This window comes from Tiliqua scincoides, chromosome 3 (genome assembly GCF_035046505.1).
Source record: "Tiliqua scincoides isolate rTilSci1 chromosome 3, rTilSci1.hap2, whole genome shotgun sequence".
NCBI lineage: Eukaryota > Metazoa > Chordata > Lepidosauria > Squamata > Scincidae > Tiliqua > Tiliqua scincoides.
In genome coordinates this window covers 88491118-88512521 of record NC_089823.1, presented here as the reverse complement: position 1 = coordinate 88512521, position 21404 = coordinate 88491118, and the positions used below count along the sequence as shown (strand labels likewise).

Sequence of the window (21404 nt, the reverse complement as noted above, 5' to 3'; positions counted from 1 at the left end):
CTTTTTTTATTTATCTGTGGCCTCCCCAAAAGTAAATGCCTCTTCTGCCTCTGCAGATTTAGTGATGGCTTTTGGACTCCCCTCCTTCCAAAGAGATCACAGCCCAGCAGATCTTATAACTGAATGTGGGATGTGGTGAGGTGAGAGAAACCTCTCCAGGTCAGGTCACTCCACATGAACAGGGATCAAGTCCATTCCTTTACATGGTTTGGAGATCATAAATATGTTCACTATCTTGTTGCGATTTTAAATGAAATCCCAATTCAAAACAAAAATTAAATTCATCAGGCCTCTTTCCAATATCCCTGTGGGCTTTCCATTAATCAGAACAGATATATCAAAGTCATAGTCATCCTTATGTAATCTATTAAATGCTGTACAAAAAAAAATTAAATTGGAAAGCATAATACTGTCAAATCCTGGGAGCTGCAGCTTTGTACTGGCTCCATAAATGAAGAAAGAATTTATGCCCACAATTTACTGCCATGAGATTTGCACTTAGGGGAAAACGGTTGAGTATATTTTGCCAGCTTTCCAAATAACAAGAGTAACCTCCATTCATGTTTCCTTTAGTTTCATCAATGGCCATCTTAATTAACACTGAGATGTTTAGATATTTGCAATGATGGGGACAAACTACTAGAGAGCTTTAAATGTTTGTCATGTGGTGCTACCAGATGTCACCCTGGCAGTGCTGACATTTGGGCACGTTTGCTTCTTTTGCTTTCATGGAAAATACGCACCCAGTGTTAAGAATGGGTTCGAAGAAGTTGATTTGAGAAGGTTGTTGCATCTGTTGACAACCTTTAATCATTCTTCTGCCTATGATATACGTATAATTCTATGGTTGCTGACAGCTCTTTCAAACTATTTTTGTCATCTGCCTCTGACAAAGCAGCAATGATGAGCTAGGGATCCATTTGCAATCGGATTTTAAGACTTGAGTAAGCTACTCAGAACATTTTCTTTCCTGCTCAGGCACTGCAAACGTAAGGGATGACCTTTGCTTTGTGTCAGAAGGGCTGAGCAGCTCCAGAAAAGTCTAAGGCCCAAATCCTAACCAACTTTCCAGCACTGGCATAGCAGTGCCAATGGGATGTGTGCTGCATCTTGCAGTTGGGTGGCACTCACAGAGGCCTCCTCAGAGTAAGGGAATGCTTGTTCTCTTACCTTAGAGCTGCACTGCCCTTATGTCAGCGCTGGAAAGTGGGTTAGGATTGCACCCTAAGTCAACCCATGAACAAATAAATAAATCTGAGAACACCTGGTTGTGCTGGCCAACGGGAACACTTTGGTTGCAATAGTTGCCCATTTATTGGTTTTATTCTTTCCACTTTGATTTTTCAGGATTAGTGCAAGGGGCGTTTTTAGGCTTGTGGAAGGAATTATAAATGAAGCCAACCTGCTATCCTTTTGCACTCTAGTCTGTGTTCAACACAGGTGAAACCGTAAACATGCTAGATCCTGACATCATAAATGGTGACCAAGTATCCACAAGACTGACTTTCCCCAACTGCACCCCCATCACTAGAACTTTGCAGGAACTTTTACATGCCAACAGCCTGTTCCACAACAACAGCATTAAGGTTAATTTTACATGCCCAGCATGAAGGAAGGAATGCCATGCTGGAGCTGCAGGCGATGGGGCAAGACTGGGGGTGTTCTGCCCTGCCTACCTGGCTGTGTGCCAAGCAGCCAGGCATCCAAGACAAGTTTTTTTTTTTTAAACTTTCCTCCTTTCTTCTTCCAGCTGCATCCTGTGCGGGGGGGGGGGGGGGAGGATTGGACAATCTGCAGGAGGCAAGTGAAAACATTTTGCACTTACCTCCTGGTAGCCTGCTGTTCACCAATGGATCTCCTTGGACATACAAGGAGCGGGCAGGGAGGTTTTAATTAGAGGGATAAGATCCAGTGTGCACTATTGCAGCCAGATCCACCAGCTCCTGCCTCCTCCCCATTCTGTTTCCTCCCCCTCCCTGCCCAGAAATGTCTCCAGTCTTCCCACTAACTCCGATCCCCACCTACAGCACAGCCCTACACTGGGGGCTCCAGGGAGGCAGCTGTCACATGGTAAGCATGGCTCACCTTTTCTGGCCCTGGTCACATGCTATAGACCAGCGGTGTCCAAACTTTTTAGCAGGAGGGCCACATCATCTCTCTGACACTGTGTCCCGGTTGGGAATAAAAAAGAAGTAACATTTCAAATTTGAATAAATTTACATATATTTACATAAATGAATATGTATTAGAAATGGAACTTATATGAATGAATATAGGTCTTGCAATAGCTCAAGGCCTATAAAAGGCCTTGCACAAAGCAAGACTGGCCTTTCCTTTGCTGCTGCTGCGTCACAAGATGTGAAACAGCAAGCAGTGGAGGGCAGGGCCTTTGAGAGGAATTTTTTCAGGGGGTACAAAGTTTCTTTTGGGCCCATTTGCAAAGGGGGAAGGGTAAACAGAGCAGGGGAGGGTGGTGACAGGCAGGCAGCATAGGGGCAGGGAGGGGTGAAGCAGGGTTGAGGGGAGGGTAGAGACAGCTGGAAAAGTCTTTGGAGCCCAGGTCTACCCACCCATGTGGCATCAGTAGTGTCCCCAGCATCCCCAGTCATGGTAGTGTCCCCAGTCTGAGTAGAAAGGAAAATGTCAGATCCCAGGAAATTTCTGGGCCCCCCTTTAGACCATGGGCCCGGGGAACAAATTACCGCCCTCTCCTAGGCCCTGGTGGAAGGAGTCCTCATCCCACAGCTCATGTGAGAGATCAAACAGTCGCCCTCACACTGAGAGCAGTTGCATCAGGCCAGCGAGGGCTCCAGCAAGTCTCCAAAGGACCAGAGGCTCATTGAAGGCTGGGTGCTACCTGTGGGCCAGATTGGAAGACCTCGAGGGCCACAAGTGGCCGGGCACCCCTGCTTTAGACCATCATGTTTTGCAATGCCATAAATCAATTATACGATTGGGCTGTTAAGCTACTTACATTGCCCAAAGAATCCCCAGTCAATGTACTTGTGGGTGGGTGTCATAAACTCCCAGGGTTTTGGGGTGCTCAGAGTTGTTGGTTCTGAACCTAGAGCCCTCAAAGATCCCTATTCGGTAGTACTGCCACCACCCTGTAAGAGCCAGTGCCTCGGTCCAGGGACACTGAGACCCTCTAGGCTTAACTATATCCCTTATAGGCACTGAGCACTCTTTTTTAATTTAAAGCCTCAGTCCTGAAGTCACTAGTCCTCAATGAGGATTTGGTAGCTTGCTGAACGGCTAGGCAGGATTCTGAATCTTTGTCCCCAACAGACAATGAACCAACATGGTAAAAAGATTTTTACTTTATTAAGTACGTAGGGTTACAAAAAGTTACAAAAAGCAGCAAATGCTAGAGGCATAAAAACTTCTAGGAAACATATCAGCATAAAACACTGGCTGGCTAACTCTATTATTCTCTGACTCTCACCTGGGTCAGCTTCTTTTGTAGATCCTCAGGTCAGTTACCTAAGAGGCCACATGGTCCTGGTGGGGCAGGATGTGCACCCACCACCTATCTTACCAAGAGACAAAGACCAAAAGACCCTGTCCTACGGAAATGGGTCTGGATGCTAGCCCTCTCAGCTCTTCCCTCCCCCTGGAGATCTGCAGCTGCATTCCATCCTTGATGGGTGTCTTTCTGGCTGCCTAGGTGCTACATTATCACCTTCCATTGAGTCGTAAATTCCTAGCAGCTAGGAACTGCAAGCCACTTCTGTGTTACTGTTTTAGCTTGGTTCAGGCTTTACATGTTACTAGGCCTAAACTGTACATATTCATGACAGTGGGCAAGTGGGTATTCTTCTCTGAACTCCCAATAAATGGGTCATTCAGGTGAAAGGCAATGAACAACACTTCCTGAGAGCTGGGAAATATATAACTCTGCTTTGATGATGTCACCAAGTTACCTGATTGGAGGAGTAAAACACACCTGGTCAAACTATTCTGCCGCCTTGACCTAGGTAGACAGGTCAATCTCAATACTCCAGACATGGAGGAATTTCCCCAATCTGCAAACGTACTTTGGGCTGCATTATGGAGTATCAAACAAAGGTCAAAGGCCGCTTACAAAGGATGCTCCATAGCTTTTTAGGCTGCTGAAATTGCACAGGAGCTTTCCGGGGAGTTAAAAATGTCCAAAACCACAGGAAAATGGGCATAGGAGGAAATCAGGGCATTTATCGCATAAGGGTTTTTTGATTCCTATGCCAGCTCTGACATTGTTATAGCATTGTGCCAAGGTTTGGGGTGTGTCTGTCCTCAGGAGGAGGTTTATGATATGGATTTTGTTAGCCTCTCTCTCTCACCCACTCCTCCACCCACTTTTGGCATTTACATCCGTTGTAGTTGCACTGACACTGGAGGTATTGTGCTGTTGTCCAGAACTGGGGCTAGGATAGCAGGATTTTGGCCACATCAGTGCAGCTGCAGTTGAGCAAGTATCCAAGGGTGTACAACCATATCCTATACTGCTTAGAACTGTGTTCCTGAGGTAGATGATTGAACGGCTCATTGAATTTGTTTGCAATGTGGGTGCACCCATGCAATAGTTTCAGTGCTCCCAGCCAGCACTTTTATTCTGAGTGGGAAGTTCAGAAAGTAAACGCAGTGTGTCCCTTCCTCAAGCAGCTTCTTTTTCTGTTTACCGTATCATAGGACAGACACCCACTGGGCAATCATCAGTGTCTGCAGTATGGCTTGTAGCAACACATGGAGGCACCATGACCAATATGAGATTAAAGTCATTGGGTGCATATTGGTTTTGGAGGTGCATATGTGCTGGAGTCACATGCCTTCTTCGGCCAGGCTGCTACCTTGCTGAAGTCCAAATTCAGTTTGCACAGATTATTAACCTTGCTTCTCTTTCGATTGTGAATTCTGCAAGATGGTTGAATTGTTGTCAAGAGGTGATGTGTGCGCAAAAGGTCACGTTGTCCTTGCTCAGATGTGAATTCGGAGATACATGTGGGATTGCTCATGGCCCTGTACTGATAAAATTGCTTTTTGTGCTGCTCTGAGCTTTTTTGGTCTGTGTAGTGTTTCTAAAAATTACACCCGTTACTGATTTCTAGAGTTCCCTCAATTATTTCATTTTGCAACTTTTCTTCTTCAGAGAAGCAGAGTCACGATTGTCGTTCTGTGTTCAGAGGAGTACAATCAGGGTTACATTAATCAGTTGTATTTGTCCATTTGACATCAGATTTTTTCTGATTGCTGAAGCCGGGGCCTCAATTATTTATTGAAGAGTCTATTGTAATAACCTTTTATTATTATATAACAATAACCTTTTTAGTTTCTATTTGAATTTTTTATTTTAATTAAAGTCTCAAATTGTCACAAGGCAACTCTTCTTAAACATTATAGAACCATGTTTTAAATGAGAGCATATAAAATTCAGATAACTGATTTTTCTTTTTACCTTCCATTAGTTGACTCATTATTTTGTACAACTTGCCAGAAACAAAGTTTTTTAAAAATCAAGAACTGAAATTTGAGCAAGTCTACTCTTTGATATCTAGATTGAATCTGAATATCTGATCTCAATTAATTGGCCAAAATGATCATATAGCAAAAATTAATTATATGGAAGCACTGTAAATGAAAGAGTATGATATTCTGGGTATTTTAGATTCTTAACTTTTTTTCCACTTGTCATTTTTGAACCGATCAGTGCAATATCAAGTTTTAGAAATGCGTGCAAATTGGAGCCACATAAGGGTGAGGAGACACTTCATGCACTCCTAGCAGGGAAGTAATACCCAAGTCTACATTCGTGACCCATTTGTATACATCCTTCCTCCTAAGAGCTCAAGATGACATATAGAATGTAGGGTTATTCCATTTGTTCCTCACAACAACATTGTGAGGCAGGTTCAGCTGAGGGATACCAATCTGACCAAGGTCACCTGTTGATCTTCATGAATGAGCATGTATTTGAACACAGTCCTTCCCAGACTTTTGCTGGGAAGGACAGGGGTCCTGTGTTCAAATTCAAGCTCACAAGGTCCAAGATTCTGTCCACTGCACCCACATTTGAGACCCTATGCACCCAACCACAGTCCTGATGAAATAATTCAATATACTACTGAATGAATTACTATTGAAAATTCATAGGTCCACAATATTTCATGGCACTCTCAACAGTAACAGTGAACTGAAGGCTTATATTTGATAACATTCATATCATAACTTTTATATATGATAAAAGGACTATGGACTATGGATAAAAGGATAATGGACTATGGACTAATAAAAGGACTATGTAGGATAATTTTCACCTCTTGCTTTGATCCAATAAGCAAAGATACAAAAAATAGCCCCAAAAGAGGTTTATTTCTTGTATCAAAGTGAGATGCACATGGAGGCTACATGCTTCTGACCCCTAGCCAGCAAAACCTTATGCAGGTGGTGCCTCTGTATCCACTGATTTGGTATCCACTGACTCACCACTGATACTGGGGCCCACATTTAAATGCCTTGTAACAAGGGGAAAAAGCACCAAAATCCAATTTCCTACCTTTGTGCTGTTGAATTGCATCAGTTGCAAGCTTCTAGGGGTTAAAGGTAGCTTTAAAGACCCATTTCCAGGTTTCTTGCTCCTCCACTGTTGCCCCAGAATGCATCGGTATAGACACTATGCCATATTCAGCTGCTAGAATGGGGTGAATAATGGAATCTAGTGGAGTGAAATTATTCTAGTAGGAGCAAAGGAGGAGCAAATAATCCGGAAGTGGGTCTTTTAAAGCTATTTTTCCACTGATTTGGTACCCACTGATTTTTTTTTTAATCCATTGGGGGTTCTAGAACAGAACATTCCACATCTCCAAAGTATAATAAACGGCAACTTTCTCTGAGGAACTGGCCCAGACTGGCTGACCCTAGCTCTGAATGTATCAAGGCATATGGGTTCATGGCAGGGTTGCCAGGTTGTAGTAATGGCTTCCCTCTTTTTCCTCTTCAACAATATGTTAATATTAGCCCCTTTTATTGCTGTAATGTTTCACGCAGCACTGTTTGCAGGATTTTGTTCATGTTGGGACATCCTAATGTTTTTATTGTTGTCCATCACTTATATCAGGGCTTTTCAGACTGAAGTGTCCTGATGCCCCAGCCTGAGGGCCCTGGCCTCTGCCCCCTTAAGGGGTGGGGGCAGCCAGAAGGCAGGGAGGAGGCAGTGGTGTGATCCCCAGGATCACGCCACTCAGGGGAGCTGCAGGGGCTTGGGTGCACTTACCAGAGCCTCCTGCATCCTCCTGGGGGTGCGGGGAGCCCTGTGCAACCTTCTGCAGGGCTCCCCGAAGCTTTGAAAGCTTTCACTTCTGAAGCTGCAGGGAGCTCTGCAGAAGGTCGCTACCTTCCTCCTGCCCCCACTGCCTCCCCCCACAAGAATAGTGGCTCAAACTCTCCCTGAGAGTTTGAAAACCACTGACTTATATGTTGTTCTCTATTTGTATTTGTTGTATTTCCTGGCTTGGAAGTATGAATTTGGGCTATTTGCACTGCTTGCCTAATGTGAGGTTAACATTATAAGTCCAAATGTTATTTGATTTGAATGCAAGCTACAGAATGCCTTCAGTCTCCCTTTCACCTTCTCCCTTCCAACTCTTTAATTATTGTTTGTGTTGCTCCAGAGGAAAGCCTGGGAAAATTGGATTTCCCAGTGTTTTAGGCATACTGCCACAGTAAGAAGCCACACACAAGAAGCTGGGAAAGACATTATTTCCTTTTGGCCTGCGTCTGCCACCAAAGGCAGTGAAGGAGTGAAGTTGGAAGCTCACAAGGAAGGGATCAGACCCTGTTTTATTCTGAATGGCATCAGGTGCATGGCACATTTCAGACTGTACTTGGGCTCAGAATAAGCTAAGCTATTGCCTGAGTTTGGGGAAACTTTCTGAATTGTTTCCAAGCCGATGTGCAGTTCTCTCCATCAGCATTTGTATATCACCTACACTGAAGTTCTTTTAGAGCACTTTTGAATATGGCTTGTCCTATGTGTTGTTGCTGCCAGGTGTTGTCTGTTTATCGGGCAGACAGCAATGACCCAATATTTATTAGGCTCTGATGGGAATAGCATGGCTGAAGGCTCATGTCTGGCTGATGCCCAAGTTGTGCATGAACTTAGTACCCCAGTATTATCCATATGGTAGGTCAGTTGTGGTTTACCAAGTCCATTTTCATGCAATTTGTCCATGCTTCCATGCTCAACCAAGCTCATGGACAAGAAGAAATACAGACCTGAGATAGGGTATTCATGGCATGAACAAACCTCAGAGCTGCTGCTTCAATAGAATGAGAGTGTTGAAGGGTTCTGGAGGTGGGCGGTGGGGATGTGATTTATGCTGTGATGTTTTTGCAGAGATTTAAAACTGGAATGCTATAATTACAAAAATGTTTAGCATAATGTCCTGCGTTGTCTCCAGGGCAATATTAAATACTGCCTCTTGGTTTTTTTTTCCTGTCTTTCACAGTGAAACCAACTGTCATTGATGTTGACATTTATGTTAATAGCATTGGCCCCGTGTCATCGATAAATATGGTAAGTGTCTTACTGTCTATGCTTTTATTGGCACTTGCTCTGAGCATCAATAGCTGATCTCATAAACATGAGATGATCTGAAGTGTTATGGTTGCTGCTGCTATTCTGTTTTCTGATATAGTTTTGCTTCCCTGACAATTCTTTGCGCTTTTGCTAGGGAAAAACAAAAATGATGCTCAGCAGTGTCGTGCTGTGAGCTGTCTGTCATAAAACTCTTTGCAAAATATGAATATTCAGTTTGTGATTGGAAGTACAGAACGGAATCACACTGTGGTTAGGAAAAGTCTGCTCAACATTATGTTGCCTGCAGTGCTGAAGCAATGCCAACTGCAAGACAATATGGTGAAAGACTAACAGCACAGTTCAATCCCCCACCAGTCCATAGCATGTAGTACAGCTAACGGAGGATAGGATAGGATTAGGGCCTAAATCAGTGGTTCCCAACCCATGGTACGCAGACCACAGGAAGTGGTCCGGAACATCTCAGAGGGAAAAAAGATGACTGCCTTCAATCACTTCCAGCATCTTGCTGAGCAAGCACTTGCCCATGGACCACTAGAGAGGGCGGAGAATGAACGACCCACAAGAGCGGTGGGCACTTCCAGCATCTTGCCAAGCACTACTCCATGGACTGTCAAATTTAACTGTATTTTTTGTGCACGGGTGGGGGGCCCCGGGGGTTGCATGTGGTCCACAACGCTTCCCATTTTTGCCTCATGGGTATGTGGGCTCCTAAATGTTGGGAACCACTGGCCTAAGTCTTAAATGCTTTCATGTGTTTTGTCATTGAAATAGTGGGCTGATTCCTCTCAGAAGACTGTTTCTTTGTCTATATAGCGGTCTAAATCTATCTGCATTCGTAGATATGACTGTGACCACTGGACTGTGTTTAGGTTTGGTGGTCCAAGCTATTTAAGAGAACCCCTGCTCCCACAGAAACCTTTCTTTATGTTGTGGAGATGGCAGAACGCTGTTTGTGATTACAAAGATTGGACCTTCTTGTGGTGACAACTTTGCTATGGGCATCCCCTGCCCCTACTGGCTTTTGAAGCCTGGCTCTTTCTTGATTTTTTGAAGATTAGTCTACTGAGGTTTAGAGGAAGCTGGCAAAACAATTGTTTTTTTTTCATTTTTTCATTATGTAACTAAGTGGAGCTTTTAATTCTGTTGTTGTTCCATTGTTTTGAAGATATATTGCAATTTTAAAATATGTCACATCATTGTGAGTCACCAAAAGGGCTTTCTCTGAGAAAGGGAGAAACGATGTTCATAAACAAGCTGTACTGATGTATTTTAAGTTGGCACAGATTCCTTAAGGCAGTGGTACTCAAACTTTTCCGGCCCGTGGCTCCCTTGACCCCTGTGGCTGTTGGCCATGACTCCCCATCATATTCCTGAGGACTGGAAGTGACATCATTAAACAGGAAGTGGCCAGAAATATTAATTATGTTAATTATATCATTAATTAAATGCAGATCTTAAAAATATATTATTAATACACAGCAATATACATGCTTTATAAATGATCAGCTGCTGCTCACTGTTTGAGACAGGATGCTGGAGTAGGTAGATTTTGTCTGGTCCAGGAGGACTCATTTTTTAAAACTTTGTAAGCATACCAATAGAATTGTTTTATCAAATGAACTTTGTGAACACCCAGTCTGACCAACATTACACACACACACACACACACACACACACACACACACACCCTTGTGGACCCCAATCCAAGTAGTCATTTCTCCCATTCTCCTTGGATGGGATTGAACCCTTTATTAATTAAATTACATTAAATTTTTCCAGCAGCTGGTGGGAGAAATAAAAACAGACCATGAAAATATATCAGAGCTGATAAGGGTTTGGTTAGGAGGCTGATTTGTCTCCTATACTAGGAGATGCACAGCTCAAGCCTATGAATGTCTATTCAGAAGTAAGTCCCATTACAGTCAATGGGGCTTACTCCCAGGAATAGGATTGGGCTGGCAATCACTTCATCAATGGCTGATAAGTATTACCTTCAAGTAGCAAGATTCATCACTTTAAAAATACAGCCTTTCCTCTTCAGTCAAACAACAAGATTAATAAATCACTTTAAAAACAGTACCCTTTTTCTGCTCCTGGCCAAGTAAAGTGTGTGCTTCTCTCCCCCCTCCCCTTTGTCAACTGCATGGAAACAACTTTAAGAGCCCTGGTGACTGGTCAAATAGGAAGCCTTTTGGGGCTCGCATTCTGCCCAGGAAAGCTGGTGTGACTGTATCGCTGCGAGAGGACATCCTGCGCCTCCCCTGTGCGTTTGTGGTGCCTCCCCAGGGAGCCGCACCTCACAGTTTGAATAACACTGCCTTAAGGTAAGCTCTTATCAGGAAGGAAAAATATACTAATTTTTATAATAAAAACATTTGTTTACACTAGGGAGGCTGGCATTATCCTAAGAGATTGCACAGGTTTACCAGGGGACAATGACAATCTATCTCTATTACCTGTGGAATAAAATCTACAGTCAATGAACACATTTAATTGTTAAGGTGTGTGCATGGAAGTTTTAGGTGTAGAAGGATATACATTTTTTGTGACTGCCCCTCTGCTGGATAATGATGGACTTAATTTAATTCCATTTATAGCTAGGTTGGCATGATTCTAGGTATCAAGGATATTGTTCAGGCACTATGCTTTCTTACTGCCCAATCTATCTGCAGACAGGAAGTCGCATTTTGCCAGTGCAGGGCACGTTCTGGTGATGTGAAAACTGGGTCTCTGCCACAAACAGTGAATGGTGCCACACATACAGCAATGGCTCCTCCAGCTCCCCCAGCAGCAGAACATTGGCACAGGAGGTGGATAGTGAGCAGGGAGGGGAAGGATCAGATTGAAGATGGGGAGGATCAGGATGGGAATTAGCACCTCTGGGAAGAATGTTGCGGAGGGTCAGGGGTAGTTATTTGAGACAATAGAGTTGCCAATATGATGTGCCCTCTGTCCAGCCTTTCCATTCACCCTTGAGTCAACTCGGAATTGCGCCAGGCAAAGAGATGGCATAGACCCTTTGGGAATCATGGTCTGAAGGAGTAGGTAAGTAAACACTTACTTACCTCTCTGTTGTGCCACAGTCCTTGACTGGACTGCAGGATGCAGCGTCAGCACCACACGTTGGCATCGCTAATTATTGTGTAGCTCAAAATGATGCCCCAGAAGTGGTGTCACAACTGGAAGCTATGTCATACCTAGGCTTTTTAAAAAGTGCAAATTGGGGGGGGGGACCTGCCTCCTCCCCCCTGAAGCTCACCACCCACTTGCTCTGCTGCCTCCCCCCCAGCCAGTGGCATAGCTAAGACATCTATCTACTAACTGGAGTCAAAGAAGATATTTTAGCCCTCCATGACAAAATTTAATTTAATTAAGTAAATAAATAAAAAGTATTGGTTAGAGAGACTGTGCTGAAGAGGGACAGTTATTCTCCCCCTACTAAATATAAGAGGGGCACCACTTGAAAAAGTGCCTCTTTACCCAGTTAGCAGTGGTAAGTATATTATGATACATGAAAATGAGAGCTCATATTCACACCTTATTGATTCCATGCTGTATCATAAAAAACATCTCATTGGCTCTCAGAACAATCAGTCGATTAGGTAAGTTTTGAATTAAGCAAATTCACTTTTTGTTCCATTAGGCAGCTGTGTTTTTATTTTCTGATTAATTGGCCATAACTTTTGATAGAATACAGGTATTCCAATGAGGTTTGTTTCATTGCATTCTGCATTAAATTACATTTCCAACTATTTATAACATGATGGTATTATTCATATACACCAATTTTTTCCACAATTTTGGTCACTAGTGTCAAGGTAAGCTTGTTGGCCCCCTAAAGCTTGTTGCTCGGTACAACTGCTACCCCCTTCACTCCCATAGCTATGCCACTGGCACCACAATCCCCCACTGGCTGACTGAGGATAGGATTGGGGCTTTAGTTTGCTAATATTCAGATGTGGTGATCATGTCACAGCAAATGAATGTAGGCTTACCAGGATGACCCAATCCTTTGCAGCCCTACTCAGAAGTAGTCCCTCTGTAGCTAGTCATTCAATGAGGGTCCCCCTCCCAAATAACAACAGAGCCTTGCTGTGCAAAGCATGATTGCTCCCCTTCCTTCTTTCTGTCCCTAGGCTGAATCACCCCCTTTAAAAAGTTAGCTGTGGGAAAAATGGGGCTGCTGCTGGGCTCTGTGTGAGTGCAGCAGTTCTCTTTAACTAGTTCCCTGCTGCCCCCTTCCATCTGTAAAGAGGGTAGGAGGAGCTGGGAGGTTCTGAGTGAGAGCCAGGATAGAAGAGGCGAGAGGGAGGAGGGTCATAAGCAGCAGCTGGGAGGCTTACCAGGATGACCTGATCCTTGGCAGCCCTACTCACGTCCCACTTCAGCCATTCATTCAATGAGGGTTGCCCCTCCTCTGCTTCTCCTCCAGCCCTCCCTCAGCCAATGGAAATATGAGAATGCCCATCCTTTGTCTAATGATCATCCTTCCTATCAGAGGTGGGAAAAGAGAGCCCAGTCCTGCCTCCCCCCTCCTGCTAACATTAACCTTTTGCTGCCTCCTGGCTAGAACTTCCTGTGCTAGCTGTTGGAATGCTGACTCCACAAGGTTTTTCACATGGCAAAAACAGTAAGCAAACACCCCCAGACATAGTCGGCATGTGTGGGGATGACTTGAGTGTTTTTCAGTCTTCCACGCATGTGATTCACAAGTCACAATCACCCAAAATCATGCATTTTCATGACTTGAGTCTGAGTCATCTGACTTGAGTTCCCAACACTGAGTTATCTCTTCTGTTATTCCTGAGTGCAAGAATGAATTGTATTTCAAAGTGATGTGTGCAACATTAAAGGAAAGGCTTTGTTGTTTTAATTGGTTCAATCTTAATCATACTGAAAAGTTTTTAAGTCAGTTGGCATCTCTAGAAACATCAAATTCTAAAGAATAGAGCCAATTTAGAGAAAGTTATTCACACTTAAATAGCATTGAAATTAATGTTAATGAAATCATTAATTCAATCCATTATTTCAATAGTACATAAGTGCAATGAACTTTCTCTGGAATGGAGAAAATAACAGTGGGCCCAATCCTATCCAATTTTCCAGTGCTGGTGCAGCCATGCCAGTGGGTCATGTGCTGCATCCTGTGGTGGGCAGGCAGTCCCAGAAGCCTCCTCAAGGTATAGAAACATGTGTACCCTTACCTCAAGGCTGCATTGCAGCTGCACCGGTGCTGGAAAGTTGAATAGGATTGGGCCCTGTGTTAACTGCACTAGCGAAGCATCTAGTCTGTGCATGGAGCCTTAAGCCATTTCCACCAGCAGCTCCACTAACACATGATAGCAGCGTGACATTTGCAACATCACAAAGTTGCTTATAGCAGCAGATTGGTAGACTGCATATGAATATGATACACAGCTTACCCCAGTACGTTATCTATGTCTTGATCTCATCATCACCTGCTAGATATTGGTTTCACAAAGAATGCATAGATGAATGCATTTCTCATATACGTATTTTGCTGTACTGACTGCACTCATCAAACTTCTGCCTCATTCCTTCAAAACAGGATAAATGCTTAATGCACACATAAAACAACATGAATCAAAAGAGTCCATGCTGCATGCAGCTTGCATCTACCATCTGAGTTGATTTGTAGTTCTGAAAAAGATGGCAATTAGCTATTTGTCAACTCTAAGGCTGAAACATATGGCTCCATTCCTTGGCATGTTTTGCCTTACCTGGAAAAAAAAGAATGATTCACATATTTTACTTTGACTAAATGTGCTGCTCTCAGTTTCTTCAGTACTTTATACACATTCTGTTTTCTTTATCAGTAGTTCATTAAGATTTTGCAAGATCTAAAACTGCACCCTCTATCTTTACTTGCCAAGCTTTTTTTTTTTTTTTTTTTTGAAAACTCAAGAACTCAGTTGTTCTTACCTTGCCGTTCTGGTTGGGTCCATGCAAATGTGGTACGAAATAAAGACATCAAAATTAAATCATAGACTACCAAGTGGTATATTGATTCTGTCTCACCAAAGATTATGTAGTGCATGCCCTAAGAATGTTTGATCCAAGGCATTAGAATAAAAATAGCCTGAGTGTAGAAATTTGGAGCAAAACACAAAGTACAAAACTTGAAGCAAACACAAAATCTATAGCATCTTCTGCGTTCTTCACAAAGGCCTTTTTGTCCCCAAGTCTGTCATCAATGCCAATTCAGGTGCACCAAATGGAGGTGGGGAGGTGCAATCTCAAGGCAAAAGGGAGGTAAATAAAAAATACTTACAATGTAAGTAAGTGTAAGCCCTGTGGTCGCCTATGGGTCTCCTCAGGCATACCCACTTCTTTGGTACAGAATACTTGTGGTAACAATGTTCATCTGCCTGGGTATTGGCCAAGTTTCAAAACCAAACATATTGGCTTGGAAGAAGAACACGTGAATCCCTTCACTGATCATGTTCTCTACTAGATACGTGATTTACCTTTGAGAGAATGCTGCATTGTCCTAGAAAGGAGACTAAAGAGAGGATGCCATGGAGATGATGGCTCCTGTTGATTCAGTTGGGCCCCTTGTACAAATGGAGTCACAATAGAATTCTGTGTTATTGTGACACTGTGGAGAACTGACAGAGAAGATCACTGAACTCTGCTTTCATTTTTGTCTGTATTTTATGCCAGGTGAATGGCTAATGTGAAGACAACCACAAACCCAAGCTAGGGCATTGGAGAAGGCCACAAATTCAGAGAGCCCCTGAGAAGCAAATCACCATGCAGAAAGAGTGGATAGCTCTGCCTTTAGGCTGGAGACTGTACCAGGTGGCTACTGTGTCTCCCAAGTTTAATTTTTGGTTGAGGTTTCCCTTGACTTGCGGTGAAGCTGTGATGTGAATGTTTCTTCATGACCCAAGTCTAGGCTTGAAGTTACAGCCATGGGGTTACAGTCTGTTTATAAGCTAGTTAAGAAATAAAAGCACTTACAGTCTATTCCTAAAGTGGCTAGGGCCTCTGGATCTAAACTTGACATGCTGGAAAGCACTGGTTGGCTGCTGCCACAAACAGCAAGTGGTTAGCTTCATGGGCCAATGAATTCCAGACACCTACTGGCCCTGGCAAGTAAGCGTAGCGGGTGGGAGGGAAGCAGGGGGGGGCAGGAGAATGGGGCAGGGGGTTGGTGGAAGAGAGCAGCAATGGGGCAGGGAGAAGGGTGGATGGAGACCAGGAAGGGGAATCCATTCAAACCCCTTTCTGAATCCAAATCCCCTTCTCGGGCTTGACCTATCTTCATTGGTCCATGTGGACTTACACCAATGATATCACTGGTGCAGGCCTAAGCAGACCTAGTGGGCTGCTGTGGGCTTACTTTGGAGCAAGGTCACAAATGTTCCCTTACCCTGCAGAGGCCTCTGGAGACTGAGGGCCCAATTCTAAACAGTGTGTGCCTAAACAGTGCGCTGGCATACTGCTGGTGCGCACTATTGCAAATGTGCCATAAAGCACATTAGCTCTGGCGGAGCGCCACTGGTGCTTTGCCTCTCTTGTGGTTGCTGTGGTTCACGCCACTGGGCAGTGAGAGAGTGGGAGGGAGGTGTGCTGGGGGGAGGGAGTGGGGCGGGAGGTAGGCTCAGCTCCACCAGATCCTGAGCTCCATGTTGGGTTGCGCAGCCTGACATGGAGGCTCTTGATTCCAAGGGCTGCCACAGAATCAAGTAGCCCCATTGTGGGGCTACTTCTCTTTCTCAGGGGAAGAGGATGAAAGCCCCTTCCCCTGAGGAACCACCGGCAGCAACACTGTTGTGCACAGGAAGTCGTGGCAGCCGTTTTGGCACCGTGACAGTCCTGGCAGAACGGGCAACTCAGAATTGGGCTGTGAAACTCTCCCATGTGACACAGCAGACACCCTATCATCACACTGCAAGTTGGGATTGGGCTGTTAGCCTTGTGAACCTGTCTTTGGTATTAGTACAGGGGTTAAACAAAATTAGAGGTGCCAAGAAAACAATAGCAACAGATTCAGAATGGAATGACTTTTCAGCAGTGCTGGAAAAGTAGCACTAGTACCAAGTGAGGAGAGACCATTTGAAAATAGGAGCTGTTTGAAATGTAGATTTTCCAAGCATTCTGACACCTCTGTGATGAAGAAACAAATTGCATTTGTGCCAAAAGAAATGTGAGCTGTCTGTCTGAGAACTACTACATGTCATTTACCGTAGGAAGCCCAATCTGAACTTTCTATTTCTACGTTAATGTCCTTTTTAGCTTGATTCTGTACAGAAAGGACACTATTACTTGCAATTCCTTGACGAAATGCCATTTAGGAACTCTATATTTGGGGAATTGTGATTCATGTCATTCATGAATTTATTCTACCTTTTCCATTATTAAAGAGCATTTTTCTGTCTTTGTCAATAAAGGAAATGGAATTTCTCTCCCAGTCAGGGTTCATTTTTGCTTCTTATTTAGGACCATTTCAGTTCCCTTCTAAAAAGCCACCCCCGCCCCAACAATTGATATTTTAGAACCTAATTTCCAAACCCAACATCACTTGTGCATTTAATCAATGACTGGACCTTATTTTCTAGGTGACTGTTTCAAAATAATGCAGAACAGGGAAACACATGTATATTTCCAATTCACCTAGACAAGAAAGTCTGGAAGGATGAGATTCTAGGTATTTCTGTCCTTCCACAACGAAACACTCAGCAAGAGAGGGAGCATAGACAACGTATGCTTGATTTCCAGGTCCCATTCAGAAAAGAGAAATTCACATTCCCAATGTAGAGACAAAAAGACTTAGCACATTAATTTTTTTATTTTTTTTTAGTAAGAAAAGGTTTTCAATCTGGTGTTAGTGCCAGTTTTTTTGTGGGGAGGGGGACCCTTGGCAAGAGGCCTGTGGGGGCTATTACCCAACATTGTGCTGCCAGCTACTCCCCCCATAGAGCTACATCAGGGGCTGGGACAAATGGGAGCTTTAAAATGATGTAATGCCTTGGGAAAGATGCTCTGCCACAGAGAGGGTGACTGAGTAACGGGGGTGGAGTAGCAGCAGGAGCATATGGGAATTCAGCTTCTCTGACATTCAGCACCATTTGAAGATGACCTGGCCCCTGACCCTCCCTGGCCAATCCCTGGGACACTCTACTGCTGCCACCACTCTAAACGTTGATCTAAGCTTCTCCAGGTGGGACTTACCAAGTGAAGGGGAAAGCAGTCGCAGCAGCTAACCTGGGGGCAGGTGGGGCATGGTTGGGCACAGGCAGGGACCCTTGACACACGTCTAACCAAGTCCTACCTGTGACATCATCCTTGAATGTCACCTTTAATAACTTCAGAGGCTGGGTGAGCATTACACTGGTGGTTTTGTAGGCAGTAGAATCACCCAAATGCTGTCCTTCCTTTATCAGTCAGTTAATCTTCACAGTTGAGTTGTCTTCATACAGAGAACATGGCACAGAGAATGTACTGGGACACCCATGTTGAGGCAGATCTGTGGATAAAAAATTCCGCTGATAGGAAGGGTCAACCTGTAATTTTAATTTTGTCTTACTTTTATTGTTTTCATTGTTGTATGTTTTTAATCTGTAAGCCCCCTTGACAGGGGCATATTATTCATAAGGCTGACTAGGCTGAAGCCTAGGGCCCCAACGGGACTAGGCGGGGCTCATCATTTTATTTTGCTGAAGTACTAAAACCTGCACCCTAGGGCTCCAATAGTTAAAGGTACTTTGCACTGTGCAAAACAGTGAATAGAATTCAGCAGGAGACCCTCAAAATGGATATATGGCTATATATTGCCGTCTAGTACCTACCGTACCAGGGTCAGGCTGTCAGCTGTAGTTGGATGAAAGATTGAAGTGCCGGAGGGAGCCCAAAATACCTGAAAGCCTAGGGACCCGGCAATAGTACAGCCTGGGAAAAAGGCAGGATATACATTCATTAAATAAATAAATATGTTGATGCATATCAAAATGCTGATGCACGTATTGGCCATACCTCCTCTGTTTCACATGTTCAATGCTTGTTTATGGTCAGCGAAGCTTGGCTAAATAAAACAAGCAGATTTGCACGGCACTTTTGACTCTGAAGTGTTGCACTGAGGCCCAGGATCCCCTCTCTTGCCCTGGACACATCTTGGAATGAATCGTGGAAGTGTTTCCCAAATGATTCCATGATGCATTATGAGGTGTGCCAGGGCCAAGGGAGGGGTCGCGGGCCTTGGCGCCACCTGGAAGTAGCTTTCAGGAGCACCAGACGGTTTGTGGCACTGAGACCACGGATGGCGAGGGACCACTGTATATTTTAATGCATGCTCTCTTTCCACTGACTGTTATGTTCATAGCTCAGCATTAAAGAATGAATCCAATATTTTACGCTTAACGATATTCTGATTGACTTCTCTCAGCTTCCATTCGGTGTCCCTACACATTCATTTTTCTTCCCTGCCAGACACAATAGGTACTTTTTGAAAGAGACATCTGAGAACAGACACTTTCCTGTTAAAAATCATCCTGCTGTCATGAAGAACTGCAATCTGCATTCTCCTTCCCTTTCTCTTCTTACTTATTTACATAGCACTAAAATATATTACAGAAGCATCTGCAGCTGGAGAAACATCATCAATGTTCTTGGGCAAAATGCATTTCTTTGGAAATTACCATTTCCACCCCAGTAAGTAAAGCCTGCATATAAATAGTAGTTTGCATGCAATACAAAACAATAATTGGGCGGAAAAAAGTAGCACTCTCCTTCTGGAACTGTTGCACAGAATGGTGGTCATTCTTGACTCTAAAGCAGACCAGAGCAATTTTGGATCTACCCACACATTAAAACCGCCCACAAGCCAGGTATGACAGCCCACTTAGACCTTGATAAGCATCCTTTGTTTCCTTGGAATTGCACAATAAGTGCAGTTATCAAGCACACAACAGGCTGCTAGCTCACATCATAAATTGTACGGGACTATTCATAATTTTGTAATTTGACTTCACTGCTAAATGATTCAAAAATGCTGTTTAAAAAAAATTACTTTGACCTCCGAGGCTATGCTGTATCCCATGAGGAATTTTCAGCTGCTGGAAATCTCCTCAGGTAAGCCCCAGCGGCCACAATCAGTCAACTTGTACCTGAGAGCATGATATAACTTGGCACAAGTCTGCATTGATCAGTACAGGTGGCTTGAGGGAAGTTGGGATTTGGCATGCACCACCACTGCTGAACCCACTCCCTTCTGGGCCCAATCCACCCACTCCCTACCCCATCTCCTCCCTGCTCCACCTTCCCCCCATCCAGTTCTTCTCCCTGCTCTGGGTTTGCCGGCTCCAACATGCCTCTGTAGCTCCACTGGCATGCACAGGAAGGCTCTGGCCTTCCCACCAATGCACTGGCTCCCTGCACTGCTGTAAAGCACTTTATGACACTTTGCATTGACCTTCATATTTTATTATCTCCTGCCAAGCTTGCCTTCCATTTCACTCTCCTGTTTCTCCGTCAGATCACCTCTCAGTCTGTCAGTCATGCTGCTTCCTGTGATTATTCTGACCTTTATGAGCTCATCCACAATGTTACTTGCTCCCTAGCCTACTCACCAGGCTCCATAAATTATAACCCATCTTAACTTGTGTTCACTAGAGCCAAGGTAGATATCCTTCAGAAAGAACAGAATCCCTGCGGATAAGGGGGCACACCGGTATCTCAAAAAAAATGCATGCCCTAGAATGGTTTCAAGCATGATCAAATTTTTCCTAATACTGCTTTTATTTCCAGTTCTGTCTTCCCTGCCATCTTCTCTGTATTCTCTCTGTTGTAGTGAAGGTGTTTTTTTCATAGATCAAACTCCTTCTCCCCGTTACATATTGAAAATACAACATTTTCTGGCGTTCACAGGCCTTGCAGTGAGTTCGCGATGGCGGCAGACCAGGAACTTTTTAATGATCTGCAGCTCTGTCACCTTAGCATCTGACTTCATTGCTACGTAGTGGTTTTCTTCCAAGGCTTTGAAAACGTTAAAAATGGCATTCAGTTCAAGTGACACTGAAATATTAGAAGAAAGTTGCGCATTTCTGGAATTATCTGTCTGATTTGTATCCTTCCTTTTCCCCACAAGTGTGGATACCCCAATTGGCTAATGATTTAACAATTACATACAGCATCATTGGCATCCTTCAGTCTCGGAAGACTATGGTATCATGCTCTGAAAAGTGTTTTGGAACAGTGTCTATTGTGGCTGGAAAGGCCAATGTGGGAGTGACAATCCCTTCCGCACTGGGAGCAAATGTAGTCTGTCCCTGGTGTGTCTCTCTGGCTACAGGCCTTCCTTATTTGCCTCTTTGCCTCAGTCTGTTGGGCAAGTGTCTCTTCAAACTGGGAGAAGCCATGCTGCACAGCCTGCCTCCAAGCAGGCTCAGAAGCCAGGGTTTCCCACCTGTTGAGGTCCATTCCTAAGGCTTTCAGATCCCTCTTGCAGCTCCCTTTGTATCGCAGCTGTGGTCTACCTGTAGGGCACTTTCCCTGCATGAGTTCTCCATAGAGGAGATCCTTTGGGATCCGGCCATCATCCATTCTCACAACATGACCGAGCCAATGCAGGCGTCTCTGTTTCAGCAGTGCACACATGCTAGGGATTCCAGCTCGTTCCAGGACTGTGTTGTTGGAACTTTGTCCTGCCAGGTGATACTGAGGATGCGTTGGAGGTCTGGCAAGGCACCTGGGAAAGACAGCATCCCTGCTGAGGTTCTAAAGTGCTGCAAAGAGATCACCGCCACTGAGCTGCATGAAATCTTCTGTCTCTGCTGGAGAGAAGGTGGAGTACCACAGGACATGAGGG

At 44.2% G+C, this 21404-nt stretch overlaps 1 protein-coding gene across 1 annotated transcript in view; it reads left to right on the top strand.

Moving 5' to 3' along the window:
- GABRG3 (gamma-aminobutyric acid type A receptor subunit gamma3) overlaps nt 1–21404 on the top strand; it is a 361218-nt gene that overhangs the window by 22610 nt on the left and 317204 nt on the right. The window contains exon 3 of the mRNA XM_066619477.1: nt 8484–8551. Within this exon, the coding sequence (XP_066475574.1) occupies nt 8484–8551 (68 nt within the window). The remainder of the gene's footprint in view (nt 1–8483; nt 8552–21404) is intronic.